Source organism: Dermacentor silvarum, chromosome 7 (genome assembly GCF_013339745.2).
Source record: "Dermacentor silvarum isolate Dsil-2018 chromosome 7, BIME_Dsil_1.4, whole genome shotgun sequence".
Classification (NCBI taxonomy): domain Eukaryota; kingdom Metazoa; phylum Arthropoda; class Arachnida; order Ixodida; family Ixodidae; genus Dermacentor; species Dermacentor silvarum.
The window spans coordinates 55,085,927-55,104,266 of NC_051160.1; the positions used below are offsets into that span (position 1 = coordinate 55,085,927).

An 18,340-nucleotide genomic window follows, 5' to 3' on the forward strand; every position below is an offset into this window, starting at 1 on the left:
GAGGTGAACGGGAAGGGAGACCAGAGTGTGCATTGAGTGAGGAGGGTTCAGCTGCGGAGAAGTGAAGCAGATGTCGCAACAGAAAACTCCAGAAGTTCCCTACAGAAGTGAAGAACTTAGTTATGCGGCGTTTCGCATGGCATTGACGTCGACATTTATCGTATATTGGTTCTGCAGGAATCCGCTCGAAGTACTTTCAGCCGTGCAGTGTAGTGAAGAGACGATACACCACCACATGTGTTTCAGTCGCACGGATACACAAACTCAGGGTTAATTGCTTTATCTCAATGCCTGCGAATTGACAAACTGTTGTCAATGAAGTATACAGACGTCAATGATAGTTAAATGCTCATTTGACGCTGCTCGGTATACGTCGAAGTTTACTCCGACTTCTCTCATTAAATACTTTCGCCCATTGATAACTCAATAAAAGTAGTTGAACGACGCCTGTCTGCTGAACACAGCCGATTTCATAGGCCTCTCGCGATGGTGTCGCTCCTTGCACAGAGGCCTAGTGAATCCTGCCTGGAAAAAGTAGGAAATGTCCCCAGTACTCTTTGTGGCATGAGTACCGCGCAGCCAATGCTTAAATTCAATAATGTGTGAACAGATTGGGCATGTTTTATCCTAAATCGTAGCACCAGGCAGAGTACGTCGTCGTCGGTTCACGGCGAGTGAGCAAACTCTTTTTTTTTTCGGTATCCAGGCTAGGCGGGTTCAGTGGTCGCTATAGAGCTTTCATTCATAATCGCATTGCAGAATTCAAGAGACACGCAGACAGAGAAAAAAAAGTAAGGTGGGAGACTCCTCCTGTTTTGTTTCTTTTTTTTTATCAACCTGTCGTCTTGGATTTTCCGTTGCGAATATGAATGCCAAGCTTTTCTGTATAATTGATTCAGTATTCCTGTATTGAACTCTACATATCGGATCACAAAACGTATGACGATGTATTTCTGAAGGAACATATAAATAGCTGAGTGCACGCATAATCATCTCCACTTCGTAGGCGGTTTCTCTAGCTGCGGCCGTCACAAAAAAGTGTCGCAGTTTCACCCGAAATGCGAAGCATCAATTGCGATAGCAAATTATTAGAGATCTATAGTAGTATTATCAGCTGTATAAAGTTGGACATGCAGCAGCACCAGCAACGCGCAGAACTGTTGTCGACGCCGTCGGCGTTTTGCCCGTGTTCGCACCGATCGCGTGCGGCATTTTTATATAAATACGCATTTGGTGCCGCAGCTAAACGTCGCCTCCCCTCCCTCCCTCCCTCCCTTCCGTCCCCCCAGACCCTTTCGCGCGACGGAAAAATTCGCGTTTGCTCTCTGTATATGGAAAGGAAGAAAGAGACGCTGAATTCTGCAGCCCTTCAGGCAGAACGCGCGTTTGCTCTCCGACGTGCGTTCGCTCCCAGTGAAAGCGCGCGTCGCTCGCGCCCGTTCACTCGCACATACAGCGTCCTGAGCGCGGCGGACGGATTTCATCGCCGTTGACCTCATGCGGAACCTCACGCGACGGCGACGGCGACAACGACGACGGCAGAAATCCGCTTTAGAGTATAATTGCTATCGCATAAAAAAATGGCGGGAACAAGGTTGTTTTGTAATTGTGACTGCATTGCTCCAGAAAGCTGCAAAGTATGCGTGCGCCAGTCCTCGGAACCGGCAACTGCTGTCCTGTCGCTCCCACTGTAAATAAGTATTGCTACATCATTCATGGAAAGAATTCTCCACGTCGATGCAAAGCTGTTCCTCTAGTGAGAGGCGGGAAGCGATGGTGGCTTTCCCGAGCCTGTTTCCCAGAACTACCGCAAGGTGGCCTCAGGAGGCGCCTCTCTTAAAAGAGCACTGTGATAAATTTTTATTGCGATAGCAATTATATGGACACTCCAAAGCAGATCTCTGCCGTCGGCCGTCGCGTCGCCGTCGCCGTGAGGTTTCGTATGACGTCAATGGAGATGAACGTCGCCGCGCGCCGCCGAACGCTGTATGTGCGAGTGAAAGGGCGCGAGGGACGCGCGCTTTCACGGGGGACGTGAACGCACGGCGGAGAACAAACGCGCGTCTGCCGTGCTCCCTTAAGGGCTGCAGAGTAGGCGTCTCTTTCCTCCTTACAATCACCATATATGTAGAGCAAACGCGCCTTTATCTGATGCATGAAAGGCCATAGGGGGGAGGGCGAGGAAAGGGAGGCGACGTTTAGCTGCGGCACCAAGTGCCTATTATTGCGATAGCAATTATATGGACACTCAAAAGCAGATTTCTGCCGTCGGCGTCGCCGTCGCCGTGAGGTTCCGTATGACGTCATTTGGAGATGATGATAAGTGGTTCTTGAGGGAAAGGGAAAGGTTGGCGCTATCTTCTGAAATCGTCGCCGAACGCTGTATGTGCGAGTGAAAGGGCGCGAGGGGCGCGTCTTTCAGGGGAGTGAACGCACGGCGGAGAACAAACGTGCGTTCTGCGCCATGCTCGCTTAAGGGCTGCAGAGTAGGCGTCTCTTTTCTCCTTTACAATCACCATATATGTAGAGCAAACGCGCCTTCTTCCGACGTGCGAGAGCCGTGGGGGAGGGAGAGGGAAGGAGGCGACGTTAGCTGCGGCACCAAGTGCCTATTATATCAGAGGGTCCGGCAACAGTCACCAACGCCGCACGCATTTTGAGCGAACGCGGGCAAAACGACGATGGCATCGACAACAGTTCTGCGTGTTGCCGATGCTGCTGCATGTCCAAGTTTATACAGCTGATAAAGCTAATATCATACTTGTATAGCTCTCTACAAATTTGCTATCGCAATTGATGCTTCGCTTTCAGGTGAAACTGCGACAACTTTTTTTAACTCATATGCTTTAATCTGTTCGCATATGTTCTTATATCTCGGAATGATACTGTAAATGCTTCAATGTGATTGATGATGGCGATGATAATAACTATGGTGGTAGTGGTGGCCATTGCCACCCCCTTTGAAATGGGGCGGTGACTAAAATTCACCTGGCATGCTTGAGCTAATCAGGTACGCTATACATGCTTTTCAGTTTAGCATTTGGTCCACATCACCTTAATAGTTTTTTTTCTCTCTTTCTTAACACTTCTATATCTACCTTGTACCATTAGCCATGCCTGTAATGGATGTCGTCGCAAGCGCCGTCAGCTGCTGTCATCGAAGCCGTATACGGAAATGGACGGCGCGCTGTTGAGAGCTGTTTGTCTCTTGCGGTGACCTGCTCTTATTGACGATGTTCGTGTAAATCGTAGGAGCAATAACGTTTACTTTGTAGTGCGTGACGACGATACAAAGTTTTCCGAGCGTACATACATGCAGGGACGCCGGATCGGGCCAGAGCCCACGTGCCGCTCCCTCGCCCACCCGTCCCCACGTGTCCGGGGCGGAATCGTCGCATGCTGCAAGTCGGACGGGCACGCGTCGTGAGAAGGATGACTTGTGTACTCCTGAATACACTGACATTACCGGGAATTCATGCTGGGCGCAGCATGTCTTCAGCCTGTACCAAAGAGTTATGGCATCTCGGCAGCCATATCATTTGTCTCGCCACGCGGGACACCGACAACAGTTGGTCAACTTCACTTTCGACAATGGTCGGAATAATTGGACACCAAGGAAAAGCAACTGAATTTGCCGATTTACTTTTATTGTTGCTTCCTGAGCACTCGCTTCATTTTGCGGCGGACACTGCGCACCTTTTCAACTTCATCGCTCCTTGTAGTGTTGTCAGTTTCCGACCCGCTGCTCTGCCGGCGCCAAACTGAACACGGTTCGCTACATCCACAGTGGCAGCGATTTCGACTCGCGCAATATAGTCGGCCTCACCTAGCGATGACGACGACCCCGATTCTCACGCCGATGACATGCGCGCTCCTCGACGTCGCTGGTTTTTGAGCCCTCGAGATCACGCGTCCGGTGAGCTGCAACCGAGGCCGTGGTGCGATGTTCGTATCTTATGGTTCTTGGTGCGGACGTTTTGACGTGACGTTAAAATTTATCATACGTAATGCTGCTATCATTATTTATTACCTCTATTATCACCTCATAAAATCATAAATTTTAAACAACGATTGCGCTGTCAGTGGTGCTTTAAAGCTGTAAGCATCGCACTGGTCATTTGGCTCATTTCTCTCAAAACATACAGCACGCGCAACGTCCAACTATGAGCGAGACGGCTAAGTGTATTAGACCTGTCCTGTTTAGTCACATTCTTTTCCGCGGTGTTGGTTTGCCACCGGTGACTGTTGCCGTTGTTTTTATCGCGGTGGCAATTTTGTGTCTTGCTCGCTGTGTCACTGCGGGCGCGTCTTCTGAGAGCGATGTTCAGAATTATTCGTACGCGTCGTTTATTCTGGTTCTCCAATTTATACGAATTATTTCGAGTAGCGGCGGTGAATCTGGTTAACGGGGTTTTTCATGTTCGTACGCGACCCGCAGGTACTTGTGGTGTGCAACCCGGCCAACACGATTGCTCTGGTCTGCTCCAAGTATGCGCCCTCTATTCCCAAGGAGAACTTCTCCGCCTTGACGCGCCTCGACCACAACAGAGCCAAGATGCAGGCATGCAATGTCACATTTGCTCTAGTGTTTAGTGCTATCATTTTACTGCTGTTTTACGAAAACGCAGTGATATGTTCTTATGCAGCAAGTGCCTGATATGCGTTCCATAACGGCGGAGGTGCTTTACACATATGTTCAGTACATGTCCAATACCTACATGTATTACACACCTTATTTTAATATACATTACACGTGCAACACATATCTGCGTTGCCGTGAGATCATTTAGCATACGAAAATAAAAACAATGCCGGGAAACGGATGCCCCAGTAGAGGACTTGACATTTATAATTAAGCGGGCTGTCCATGATCACCGGACACACAAGGGCTAGCGTGCACCCAAAGCTGAAACCAGGGCGGTCCATGGGTTGATGCTGCCGAGGCCCTCGGACCACTGCGCATTCCAGATTTCCCTTTGGTGTCCTGGAGGTGCCGCTAATGTACAATAAATCATTACACGTTGTTCACACTTACTACATGCGCAAATTCTCACTTCCCTTTACCGCAACAATTTAACTATGCTTCTCCGCATTACACAGTTGTGTAGCTTACTAAAGCACATCCGCCATTATAAAACGCATATAAGAACCTTGCCACTTATCGCTGTCTTTACGGGACTCTTCACCAGGCCCCGTCAGAAATTTGGTTATACATTTGAAGTTCTAAAGCGCTGTCTAGTAAGCGTTTTACCGTATGAATGTTTCTTAATTGCTTCGTTATTATAGTAGATAGGATAAATTCAAATGTCGCGTCGCCATGCTACCAAGAGGAGAGCTTCACTGCCAACACAGACACTCTCCCCCTTTGTCTGCATTAGCGTGCGCAAGAGACATTTCTTCACTGCCTTCTGTCATACCTAAGAACCGAGGAACCGCGTCACGTTTACATCACGAGCCCCGCCTGTTTTCTCTCATCCCTTTTCTGCTGCGCAGCGCACTTCCAGTGGCGTTTTGCTTCTCCGACAGGCAGCGGATCTCTTTCGATAGGAAGGACGTACGGGCTTTTTTTTTTTAGGGGCGAAGCTCCTTATAGCGGCACCCGTTCCGTCCCCGTCGTCGTAGTAGTAGTGTGTAACCAGTAGTGTGTAACCAGTCTGAGAAAAATGAGAAAAAAAGTTCCGAAGTTGTGTCCGTAGCGCGGAATCGAACCAGGGACCCCTCGCTTCCAAGCGCGCGGCGTTAGCCCACTACGCCACGAAGCGGACATGGACACACGCACCACGATGGCAATAAATACCCAACATTAACGAAAGGCCGCGTTTCTAGCGCGTTTCTAACGCGTTTGTGCTAGCGCGTTACGGCCCGTTTAAGAAGCTGGTGTAAGACGCTGTGGCCTCTCCGCCTTACCTTCAACGCGTTCCGAACGCGCTGCCCAAAGCGGTGGCAAGTCAAGTTCAAGTCGAGGAGCGTTTATGAATACGTGGGGTATACTCTCTCAGCAGTCATGTGATGGCGTCGGCAAACGCGGTGCACGTTCCGGCATGTGTAAATGGCTGCGTAAGACGCTGTGGCCGCTCCCCCTTACTAGAGAGTACTGCACGTTTCTAACGCGTTTGTGCTAGCGTCCCCTTAAGAGGGAGATCCGATGATTCCCTCCGGAGCTTCGGCCACTCATCATCATTCACCCCGTGGATATGCTGTGATTTTTTTTTTTTTGACACTTGGAGCTATTTTTGAGCCGTGCAGCGGTTTGACAATTTGTAGACGCGATCGTCGGCGCGGTGATCTACGCATCGCACTTGCCCATTTCCAATGCCTAAACCCTGCTATAGGGGATCTTCGAGGAATAACCCTACCTCTTCGACGCTACTGCAGATTGCGCAGAAGCTAAAGGTGACGGCTGGGGACGTGCGCAACGTGATCATCTGGGGCAACCATTCCTCCACCCAGTTCCCGGACGCTAGCCACGCGTCGGTGACCGTCAACGGTCGGAGCGTCAAGGTCACCGATGCCATAAAAGACGAAGCCTATTTTCAGGGCGAATTCCTCACCGTACGTCACACTCTCTCTTTCAACAGGCGAATACTGACGCGAGATCTTCAACTTTTCATTCCTTTTTTGTCTTTTTTTAATAAATGAATATAATCAATGTCATCATCATTAGCCTACATTTATGTCCACTGCAGGACAAAGGTCTCTCCCTTCGATCTCCAGTTACCTCTGTCTTGCGCTAGCTGATCCCAACCTGCGCCTGAAAATTTCCTAACTTCATCACGCCACCTAGTTTTCTGCCTTCCTCGACTGCGCTTCCCTTCTCTTGGTATCCATTCTGTAACTCTAATCGTCCACCGGTTATCCATCCTACGCATTACATGGCCTGTCCAGCTCCACTTTTTTTCTCTTAATGTCACTTAGAATATCGGCTATCCCCGTTCGCTCTCTCATCCACACCGCTCTCTTCCTGTCTCTTAATGTTATGCCTAACATGCTTCGTTCCATCGCTCTTTGCGCGCTCCTTAAATTGTTCTCGAGCTTCTTTTTAAACCTCTAACTTTGTGCCCCATGTGTTAGCACCGGTAGAATGCAATGATTGCACACTTTTCTTTTCAACGACAGTGTTAAGCTCCCACTCAAGATTTATCCAATGATCTTTGGAAACGCTATAATTTTGAGATTTGTTTGGGTTACCCGCATTTTCTTGCATGCCACCTACAATTATCATGAAGTACATGAGATCTATGGCCAAGATTCTTACGTGCTTGAAGTTATATAATGTGTAATCTTCTTGTTCCTTGCAGATGGTGCAGGAGCGCGGAACCGAAGTTTATGAGGCGCGCAAGCTCACCAGCGCCATGTCGGCAGCTAAGGCGGCGGCTGACCACGTGCACGACTGGTGGCACGGCACCCCTGAGGTCAGTGCTGTTACATACGTGGTTTCGATTTCAGAATCGAAAGTACGTTCAGCTGCCGTCATCGCCATATGCTCTGACGTCATAAAAAGTGCCTATTTCTAGGGTCAATATAAAACGTAACGCTTATCGTTCCCATTGAAAGTTCCGCTTGTTCGCCTCCTCCTTGTGCCATTTCCATGGAAGACGGAACTGTAGGAAGGCTCATTACGTCACTCAGTCAGCTATAGCAAGCCAACTATATGTGCAGCCATCCCTCCTGGCCTTTTCCCTCTGAAACGTCGGCCCAGCACGTGATCCTACGTCCGCTACGCTCGGCCCAGTGTGACGCGCACTTGTTCGGGTGCTTCGCTAACCGCTCTGTGCACATTTGCTCCCAGTACACTTGTGCAACTTCGGTAACGTTTCTTGCACCGTATACATTAATTGTCGTCGTTGCAACTTGCGAGGGAGGCAGCTGCGCGTACGTTGCAGTCGTGCACGTTTTTTTTTTTTTATTATTATTATTTTTAGAATAGCATGCGCTGATGCGCTGCGGTGGAAGACACAAAAATAACGCGACGTCATTGCGTGGAGGGCCGACTCGGCCAAAATTTTGTTTCATAATGCTCCCTCTTTGTTCGCTTCTTCCTCCGTGTCTGTCTCGGCCTATCGCCTTCGGCCGCTTCGACCGGTGTCATCTTCACAGAAACATGCTGTATACATATAACCTTAGATACCCGGAACAAATGAAAGGACTTATAAAACCTGCGAGAAAACGCCGAATTAATTTAGCCAACAAGAGAACGATGAGAAACATGGTTCGTATTGGTATTCGTTGACTTAAATACTGTTCTACAGAAGTAAGTTCTAACTGCTCAGCGAGCTTGACTGGCCTTCTGATTGGCACACGTGCTCTCTTAGCTGACGCAGCCTACGGCTCTTGCTGAGATGCAATGCAAAATCATACGAGTATCCTAGTTTCATGGTTCTTTGTGCCATGATGTCACAGTGGTGTGGTGGCGTTGACGTCGCGTTGTCACCAGGCCTTGAAAACCCAATGTTTACAATCACGTCCAATGAATGTCCCACGGACACCCACTGCCAGGACATGGATATCACAGGGATGTGTTGAATACATCATGTGGGCGTCCCTCACACGATAGATTGGCGGCATTTTTCTTGTCCTGCGGATATTGCTTGCATGGTGCCCGAGGAACATCATGGAGACATGATGCATACATTGCACGCCTACATGTCAGGGTCTTTTGCACAGTGTTTGCTATAACGAATACTTTGTTCGCAGCAGCTGCTGTGTGACAGATGCAGTGAGCGTTCCCGTCCATACAGCGAGATCAGATGCATCGCGTGTACACGTGTACATATATACGCAAGCGCGCACTGCAGTGCATGTGTACTCTTCATTCTTCTAGGCCTTCCAACAGGCCCAAATCGCATAATGAAGTTTAACTGAAGTATCATAAGTAAATTGCCCCAGAAAATAAACAAAGTACGTACGTACACATGAGCTGCAGACAGATATCATATTCTTGTAATTTAACCATATAAGAAGACGTAATTCAATCACGTTATTAAAATTGAAATACCAACACTATGGGAGTACTACTATTCACGTGTGGGCAGCAAAAGGTCTAGATACAAGATCGAAGTTTGTGACGTCCACGGTAGGATATCCGATGTTGGATGTACTGCGGCATTCCTATTTGTCTTCGAAACGGTTCACAGATATTGGGACACAATTTGAGTGTCCCACGGACACAAAGTTTTTTTTTTTCACAGTGAAGTGAAACTTGGTAAAAAAAGACGTGTGGACCACAGTGCCATGGCGCTTAAAGGGACACTAAAGGCAAATACTAACTCAAACTAAAGTGATGTATTAGTGCTCGAGTATCTCTAAGGCGTCAATATTATCGCGAATAGAGCCTTAGTAACCGAGAAATTGAGGTAAATGCACGGCACGATTAGAGACTCCCTCGGGACATTCAAGTACCTGGCCGATGACGAAGGCACTCCTCATTTAAAGGGACACTAAGGGGGCAAATTATTTCTTCTGTATCAGTATATTACCTTTCCACAATACCGAAAACACCACACGTACCGCGAGAAGCCGTTTGGTAAGCCAGAAAGGGACAAAGATCAAAGAGGCGAGCGGCGACGCCACTTTGAAGTTCCCACACGAGGTCACCGTGACGTCATTGATTTTGAAAGCGTCTTCTAGGTCCCAGTTAATTGTTTAGCGGTAAACATTGACTAAATTGTGTTCTAAAGGAGCCCAAGAATGAATATGGCAAGTTTCGCGAACTTTTACTGAGCCAACGTGGCCCAAATACGAAAAATTACTTCAGAAGTCGTCACGTCACACTGAAGTGCTGACGTCAGGACTACCAAGCGAAATTAAAAAAAATTAACCTTGAGCTTCATTCCTCTTCTAATAATTGACATATTGCGGTGTAATTAAAGACAGTAGAGTTTTCGAAGAATACTTTATCAGTCTAAGTTGATTTATTGTTTTGCTTTAGTGCCCCTCTAAGTTGTGCCACTAGTACTCAACTACTTGTTATAAAAATATCATTGTACTGTATAATAAGACGAAAGAAAATGCTACTTGACCCGTTCTATGTCATTTTTAGAGAAACAAATCAGGCAAGTTTGCACTCGGTCGCGCAAAGCATAGGCACAGCGAATCTTACTGGATGCTACTGCTAGGTATGAACTTGGTTGCTGATAGGTCTTAACTTGGTTTAACTTTGCGGCGCATGTAGGAAGGTATTCTCGAGCGATCATTTTCGGAGGTACCTTCCCTTTCGCGACATTTCACGTGACTAGCGCTGGACGCGTGGGCGCCTACGAGCGACAGCGCTCCTGGCATGCCACAAATGCAGGCAGGCTAACCAAGGTTGGTACAGTGCCAAGAACGCTGTCGCTTGCCGACGCCGAACGCGTTGGCGACATTTCGCGTGACTAGCACTGGACACGTCGGCGCCTACGAGCGACAGCGTTCCTGGCATGCCACAAACGCAGGCAGGCTAACCAAGGTTGGCACAGTGCCAAAAACGCTGCTGCTTGCCGACGCCGAACGCGACTGGAGGCTAGCCGCTCGCTATCAATCGGCCAGCTTCGCTGTGTCTTGAGCTTTGCGCGGCCTAGTGCAAGCTTTCGCCTTTTTTTTCTCCTAGCTCAGCGCGCCGCGCAGAAAGGAGAGGCAGGGGTCGGGAAGGCAGGAAGCTGGCGAGGAGGGGACCGCGTGCGCATGCATGCGGTCTCCTCCTCTTTTTCCGTGTTGCCATGGCTACCACGGCTACGCACCAGAAATTACGGCTGACTTAAACAGCTTCGCTGTTAAAAAAAAGAACTTATTGACATTACACCGTCGCCAACGATGCGGCAGTCGAAAGGTTTCGTTTTCGCTCGACTCTGCGCCGCCCGCGCTTTCGCGTTTCAGTAGTTTCGTTATCGCTTCGCTAGTGCTGCGCTGGTTTTGCTGGCTCACGAAACTCGCACAAACTGCAAGCAGCAGAGAATTCCACGTCCATGTTACAGTGCCTAGAATATACTATATATCTATGTGATGCCGCGGGATGCGCGAACGGTCCACGCCACTTGACCGAAAGCAGCTGCAGCGGCGCGTCGTACCGCCGTCTGTCGGGCGACGTTTTACTCACCGACGGAACCAAAGGGCGGTGATGGCGTATGCCATGGCGAATGCAACGTCACCACTCCTCGGCTGGGGTGGCGGCAGATTTGAATTGCCATAAAGTTATTCGGACCCTTCAGGTGCAATTTTCTCGTAAACTAAGTCTTTTCTTTGCACGAAACAAGCGTTGCGAGGTTTCTGGAAAGGCACTTCAACAGTCCACGTCGACTTGGTATTTGCCTTTAGTGTCCCTTTAACCTTTTGTTGACGGCATCTATTTTTACAAAACCCTTGAACTGTTATGAGCGGTATGAGTAAAGGAGGTCCTTATAACTTTTTTCTGCACCAAGCCGTCTATCAAAAAAGTGGGACTACTTTGTGCCACTGACATTACACGATGGTTTAAAAAGTGGGACGCATAAGGCCCCCTGACCATCTAGGGTCTCGATGCAAAATGATTTCTGACTACATCGTGAAAAAAAAAACTCTTGAATTTTTTGTGTGGTAGGAGTAAATGAGAGGTTTAGAAGTAGTTTGCAACTAATTTCCCTTCTAGACCACATGTCGTTAATTTGTAGCAAGTGGAACGCCTAAGTCCCACTGACACTACATGGCTGTTTCGGAAAATATGACTCGTTTGTCCTGCTAAGCTACTAGGCTTGCAATAAAAAATATATGTAACAACTTCCCTCGTAAAACGTACCAAAGCACGGCAGACAAATATGCAAATTTTGCTACAGTTTTGAAGGTGAAAGATTACTGTAGTTCATAAGATAAGTGGTGTACAATCGCCCTCTACAGAAGGAGGTCCCAGAGTTTAAGAACTGTCATGGGGACATCCTGCCATGTATACAGTGGGTGAGTAAATGGCGCCACTATTATCTCCAAGAAATTATAAAATGCGAAGTAACGTCTTTGTGAAAGGCTACAAATAATGACACATACGGAAACAATGAGCTACGGCAGAACGTAGATTTCATTTTTTCAATAACTAAACAGATTTAACCGAATTGACACGGTGATCAAGACTGACATATCACAAAATAACAAGGCAGTAGTACCAAACAAAGGTTGTGGCACCGTTGCGGACGCGACAACATGAAACGAGAAAACAAGGCTCGTAAAATTTTGTTAGTGCCATGTACATAATTGCATCCACGTGTTTGACGGGCACGTTTTCGCAGGGCGAGTGGGTCTCCATGGCAGTAATGAGCGACGGTTCGTACGGGTCACCGGTCGACGTGGTTTTCAGCTACCCTGTGCAGATCGATGCCCACCGGCGCTGGCGCATCGTGGACGGACTGTCCATGTCGGACTTTGCCCGGGGCAAGCTCGAGGTCTCTGGCAAGGACCTTGTCGATGAGCGCAATGAGGCGCTGGCCGTCTGCAAGGACTGACGTCCGCCCCACACGCATGGTCAAGCTCTGAAGGTCGCGCCCATCTCCGCTTCGTCCTCCTGCCTTCTCAAATCACGACTGTCGCCGATTTACTCCATTCTCAAATACAGTCACCTTGTCCTTTCTAGATTTGAGAATGGTCTTTTTTGAGACTCATCCACTCTATTAGATGTGGTGCCCGTACCACATAAAACAAGATGCATCTGTTGTGCAGTGGTGACTTGTTATGGTTGGAGCAAATGAAATTTAAATGGAGTTAGATTTCGAACATAGATATGATTCTAAATAATTAAACTAGACTCCCGTCAATTCCACTTCGGTTAATTCGACATTTCGATGAAATATAGATCCCGGCCGAAGAGCCCAATCGACTGTCGCCTGGACATTTTCATCGGCCAGGACTTCAGTTATTTTCATCATGAAATTAGTCCTCGCCGAATTATTCGAACAACCGCGCCGAGATGGCTCAGTCAGCTAAGGCGTCGCGCTGCTGAGCACGAGGTCGCGGGATCGAATCCCAGCCGCGGCGGCCCCATTTCGATGGAGGCGAAATGCAAAAACGCATGTGTTCTTCCGTTGTAGTGCCCGTTAAAGAACCCCAGGTGGTCAAAATTAATCCGGAGCCCTCCACTACGGCGTGCCTCATAATAGAGAGTTTCAGATTAGGGGGACGCAAGCGTAGGGGCCCCCTAGCGCTTGGGGCCCCTATGCTTGCGTCCCCCTAATGTTCTATTCAGAACTGGTTTTGGCACGTAAAACCCCTGAAGGAAGAAGCATAGTTGTTCGAACATGATTGGTCAGCACACACGCACCTGACTGGTCTTGGCGGCGCTTTGGGTAACACTGTATGCGTCGAAGCAGGCTATCTCCCGCCCAAAACGCCAATCTTCGGCCTGTCCTCGGCAGAGTGTCAAGCAAAAACGACATCCCACGAATGAATGATTACCATATTCACCCAATTCAAAGAGCACTTAATTAAAGAACAAAGGGCTGAAAATCGCCGTGAAGTTACCATCGACTACGAAACGGAAACCATGTTCGCGGCGTTGGTAATAGTGTACTGTCAGCGTCGTTGTCATTGTCATCGCAGGACAATGTTGCTCATAGGGGACGATAGACTCTAGTTGGAGACAACGACGCGCCACTTTCGTTACGAAAGCTCATTCAAAAGGAGTTTAAGTGCTTAAAGGGGACGCATTCTGCGCCGCAAGAGGCCGCCCGCTGGCTGCATCTTGAACGCCATGTACAGCGAGGGCAGATTCCATCTTCCCTGTGTTCTCGCGGCTAAGATCGCGTTGATGCGAGCGCCGGCACAAAGCTCACTTCGCTCGCTGCTGCTGCTTCGCTGACTCACTCCGGCGTTTTGACAGCGAGATTCCGCGGTCATCGAGTGACATGCGTTTGTGATGATGTGGATAGTGGCGTGCGGTGCCAAGACAAAGTGCGTGACAAGCCAGCTTGAAGTGATGGTGATTGTATGGCAGCACCAAGAAGAGGATTGCTGATGATGACAATGGAAAAAGACCACCACGTGCCATGAACAAAAAAGGAAGCAGCGTGAGAGCACGAGAGCACGCAGAGCGTGAGAGCGAGCGGCAGCCTCGAACGCAAGCTCGCAAAACGGCGGCTCCAGGCTCGGGTACCGGCGACCGGGTGTCCAGCTACCGTGCGGACCTGGTCGGAGATCCAGTTCGTGGCTGGGCTTTCCTGCGCGCCAGCGGCCTGCTGTGATAGCGGCCTGGTGCAGTGCTTCCTGCTTGGACCGGGACGCCTGAGCTACCAGCCTGCTGAGCGAGCCCGAGGACTGGCGACCGGGCGTCCTGCTACCGTGCGGACCTGGTCGTGGATCCCGCTCGTGGCTCTGCTCTCCTGTGTACCAGCGGCCTGCTGTGATAGCGGCCTGGTGCAGTGCTTCCTGCTGGACACCGGAGCGCCTGAGCTACCTGTCCGCCGACCGAGCCCGACGTTATAGCAGCCGAGGCGTTACAGGCCAGGCGTTACTGGCCAGCTACAGCAGTGGCCTGGTGTTCTACCGGCCTGCTGTTTTCTTCCTGCTGCCACGTCGCGACAAGGTGCGGCGCGACAGCAGCGACGTAGCCACAACGACGCTCCACCATCACAACCACCGTCACGGGCACCGCAGCGACGAGGCACACGGGCGAGTGGTGACGCGTGAGTGCTAGGCACATGTTTATATAGGACAAACGATTCGCGGACTCTAGTCCGCGTACATGTAAATCGTCTGTATGTAAATAGTCTGTATCGTGCTAGCGTGTCTGTTAAAGTCTGTGTTTCGTGTAGCAAGCTCCCGTCTGCCGTGTCATTATTAAAGGATCCTGGGCCCAACTGGAAACACCGGCAAATTTGTTGTCGTTGTTTTTCCTCATCACAGCGTTCATGTTTGCTTGAGCGCGCGTGACACCATGCTTGTTAATTTAGTTAGTGTGCCGATAACAGTATTGTCCTTACTTTGTTCAGCTGTCCACTACTTTGCTATTGCCAGCGATGCTTCGCCTTTCGGGCGAATATGCGACTGTCTTTTTTTGCCAGAATCAGAGGCGAATTATACATGTATCTGTTTATAAAAATCAAGAACGCGTTATACTAGTGGTCATATTGTTTTCCACTTCAAACGCATAAAAAAATTGGCTGCAAGTTTGCCAAAATAAGCAATGATACATGTAGACGTTTGAACTTTTTTCTTCTCCTACTAGTTCCATTTGGCATATATTCGTATCAATTCCAACATCCTTAAATCTCCTAATAACGCAAGTAGTTTAATTGTACTTTCGAATTAAGGGAACAAGAAAATTAGGACATATAGGTGCACCGCATGCTTTTAAAGGTAAAACGTGTCCATCCTTAGTATTCTGCGATGAGCTGCTGCTGCCAAGTCGCTTTCAAAATTGGTTTTGCATGCAGTGCCAAGGGTGACAGGTTTTCCAGAATGGCCTGACCAGTGGCGTAGCCAGGATTTTCGCTTTCTTAGTGAGGGGGGGGGGGGGGGGGGAGGGATTTGGGGGTTCCACTTGACCGGAAAAGGCGGGTATGGTCCCACGTCGTTTTATGCTACGTATTCTAGTACGCAGATATTTCGGGAAGGACACATGTCCAATGTGCTCCCCCCCCCCTCCTCTCTCACTCCTTGGCTGCGCCCCTGGGCCAGGCTGTAAACAGCGGAGGCATCCAGCTGACTCGAAGGTGGTGCTGCGTAGGTTGATTCTTGTATCACTGATTAGCATTCAGTCTGGCCATTTTTTTCATGTAAATAATTTCTCATGAAATGTTTAGACCTGTTCATGCAGACATGGTTGCCAATAAGACGGTTATGAGCTAGGGCATGCAAAGTTATTTTTATTCATCTCAATTTTACGGAGATCTCACGTACTGTGCAGTTCTAAGTGCAAATGCGACGCCATTATTGCTGATCTGCGCAACCGATAACCTAGGCTGATTCAAAGTGTAAGAACCACACCCTGATTAACGGTTCTGTTTAATTGCTACAGTGATTTGTGCATTTCTTTCGTTCTTGTTTCTATGTATGTGTGTAGCCATTCGGCTGACTTATTGCAACATTCGTTGTGAGGCCGTGGATCAACACATTGGTGGGTAAAGTGAAATATGGAGGGGGGGGGGGGGGGGGGGGGTAGCTCCGCGGCGGCCACTAGTAAGGGTGGTGGTGTTCTCCTAGACCACAAAGTTTGGGACATAGGAAACCACGGACACATTAACTTTCCTACCACGCTTTAAGCATTGCATTATTTCTTACAGGTATATTTACATATTCACCGTCTAGCCGGCAGCGGTTCCTTACGATTCACATGTGTTGGTTCCAACAACGTTGTCATTTGGCTTTACCCATGCAAGTTCGGCAGCCCATTGCAGGGTGACTTGATAAGGGTAACGAAAGGAGAGCGTTCACCGAAATCACTATATCATAAGGGCAAATAGCTCGATTTTACCTTGGCCCCCTCCATTTTGCTTGTAAATGGGCCCAAACAAAATGGAATGAAATGAAAATGAAATTTTCGCAAATAATGTCTACCTAACAGTTCAGCTACTATTACACCTCCTGAACTCTTTATGAAGCCACTATTTAAATCTGATAAATGACAAACGAAACTTTACCCGGCTGATAAGGTTACGCACAACATTTCTTCAATTTTATATCTCGTCCCTACGTTATATTAAGTAGGGACGAGATATTTGCTTTTGACGAGACTTTGCTTTGCCTTGCACGGTGGCAGGCTAAGCAGTATACTTTCCAGCCATGGAGGAAGGGAAAAGTTCGGAGGGAGCATCACGCAACGCAATTGAAGCCAAGCGTCTCGGCCCAACACGTGATAGTCACGTCAGAACGCGCGGTAAATTTTATGGCTCCCGCTCTGCGTTCAGCGCTGCGGCATCCCCCCCCCCCCCCCCCTAATGCTCATTGATGAGAGATGAGGCCGAAGTGCCCGGACTTTACGAGTCGGCCTTGTATAGGTAGGTTTTTCTGCGCCGATAGATAAAACAAAGACGCAGTTTCGCCCGAAAGGCGAAGCATCGATTGCAGTAGCAAATCAGCAGATAGCTATGCGACGTAAGGATAGTAGTTGTATTGGCCATCTGAACTTGTAAACGTAGGTATACTAACTAAATTAACAAGCATGGTATCACGCGCGCACAAGCAAACATGAACGCATCGCCGTCAAAACGTTGGAGTGAGTAAACGCGGCAGGAACAGCGGAGCAGAATGCCCCCCCCCCTCCCTCTCCGTCGCCTCACCCCCATATGCCTCGCGAGCACGAAAGATGTCCGCGCGCTTCCGGCCTGCCTTCCTCCCTCTAGTGCGCTACATTGAGCCACGATTGCCGCCTCATCCTCATACGCTTTCACTCGCACACACAGCGTACGGCGAAATTTATATATATATATATATATATATATATATATATATATATATATTGCTTAACTTTTACAATTCCCTTCTGAAATGCTTTAGTCAATTTTTATGACCATAATTGTTTTTGGATTTGCCAACAAGTTTGATTGTGGTGCGCGCCTGCTTTTGTTGGAACGCTTTAGGGAAAGTGATAGTTTTCATCGAAACAGGCATTAAATCCCTATGTCAAATTGCACTTCCAAGCGTATTACCTACGTATAGATTACAAGCATTTACGTCGGTGAACCAGCTGGTGCGCGAGAGAAGATGGAGGCTGTGTTTGTTGGATTCAGCGCAGCACTCAGAACTCGGCTAATCACCAATTAAACTATCCCCACACTCGACCGTTCTAGTTGTTCGAGCCACCTGTCGTTATAGTCAGCGTTAAAGCAGCATTTTAACACGAAAGTGTTTAATGCCGGGGTCCACCAAGACTTCACTGACGTATTTCCGTCACGGAAATACGTCATAGAACATAATACAAAGAAAGAAACCAGAAGAAAAAGTTCCACAAACATGCAAAATTTGGAAATCGAACCCACGACCTCTCGGTCCGCGACGATAGATCGCCGAGCGTTTAACCCATTGCGCCACAAACGCATTTGCAGAAAGCTACACAGACGCGCCTTATATATCTAACACGCTGAAGGCCAGTGTACCCGCGCTCTTGCTCGGGGCGGTGCCGCCGCCTACGAGCAGAAAAGAGAAGTACTGCATTATGACACTAACGCGCACCGACAGTGAACGCTTCGGTGGTCTCAGCACTACGACTATAGTGCCTAGAATATACATACTAGTGTGACGACCGCGGGCTTTCCGGTGGCACGGAGAATGATGCCTTCCGCCGGCGGCCACCAGACGGCGATAGCCGTACGGACCGTGCTATGCCGAGCGGCGTCTCTAGCCAACGCGCGCGTGTGCGACAGACGCCAATGGGCTGTCCCAGCCCGTTTCGTTCTGCGGAGCGTTGGTTGAG

The 18,340-nt window shown here is 48.9% G+C and overlaps 1 protein-coding gene across 1 annotated transcript; it reads left to right on the forward strand.

Moving 5' to 3' along the window:
- The first annotated feature begins 4,417 nt into the window (after positions 1-4,417).
- On the forward strand, positions 4,418-12,440 carry LOC119458051 (malate dehydrogenase, cytoplasmic-like). Its single transcript, XM_037719847.2, has 4 exons — positions 4,418-4,561; positions 6,376-6,552; positions 7,299-7,412; positions 12,228-12,440. Exons 1-4 carry the CDS (start codon positions 4,418-4,420, stop codon positions 12,438-12,440), a joined length of 648 nt encoding a protein of 215 aa, XP_037575775.2.
- Positions 12,441-18,340: the final 5,900 nt, after the last annotated feature.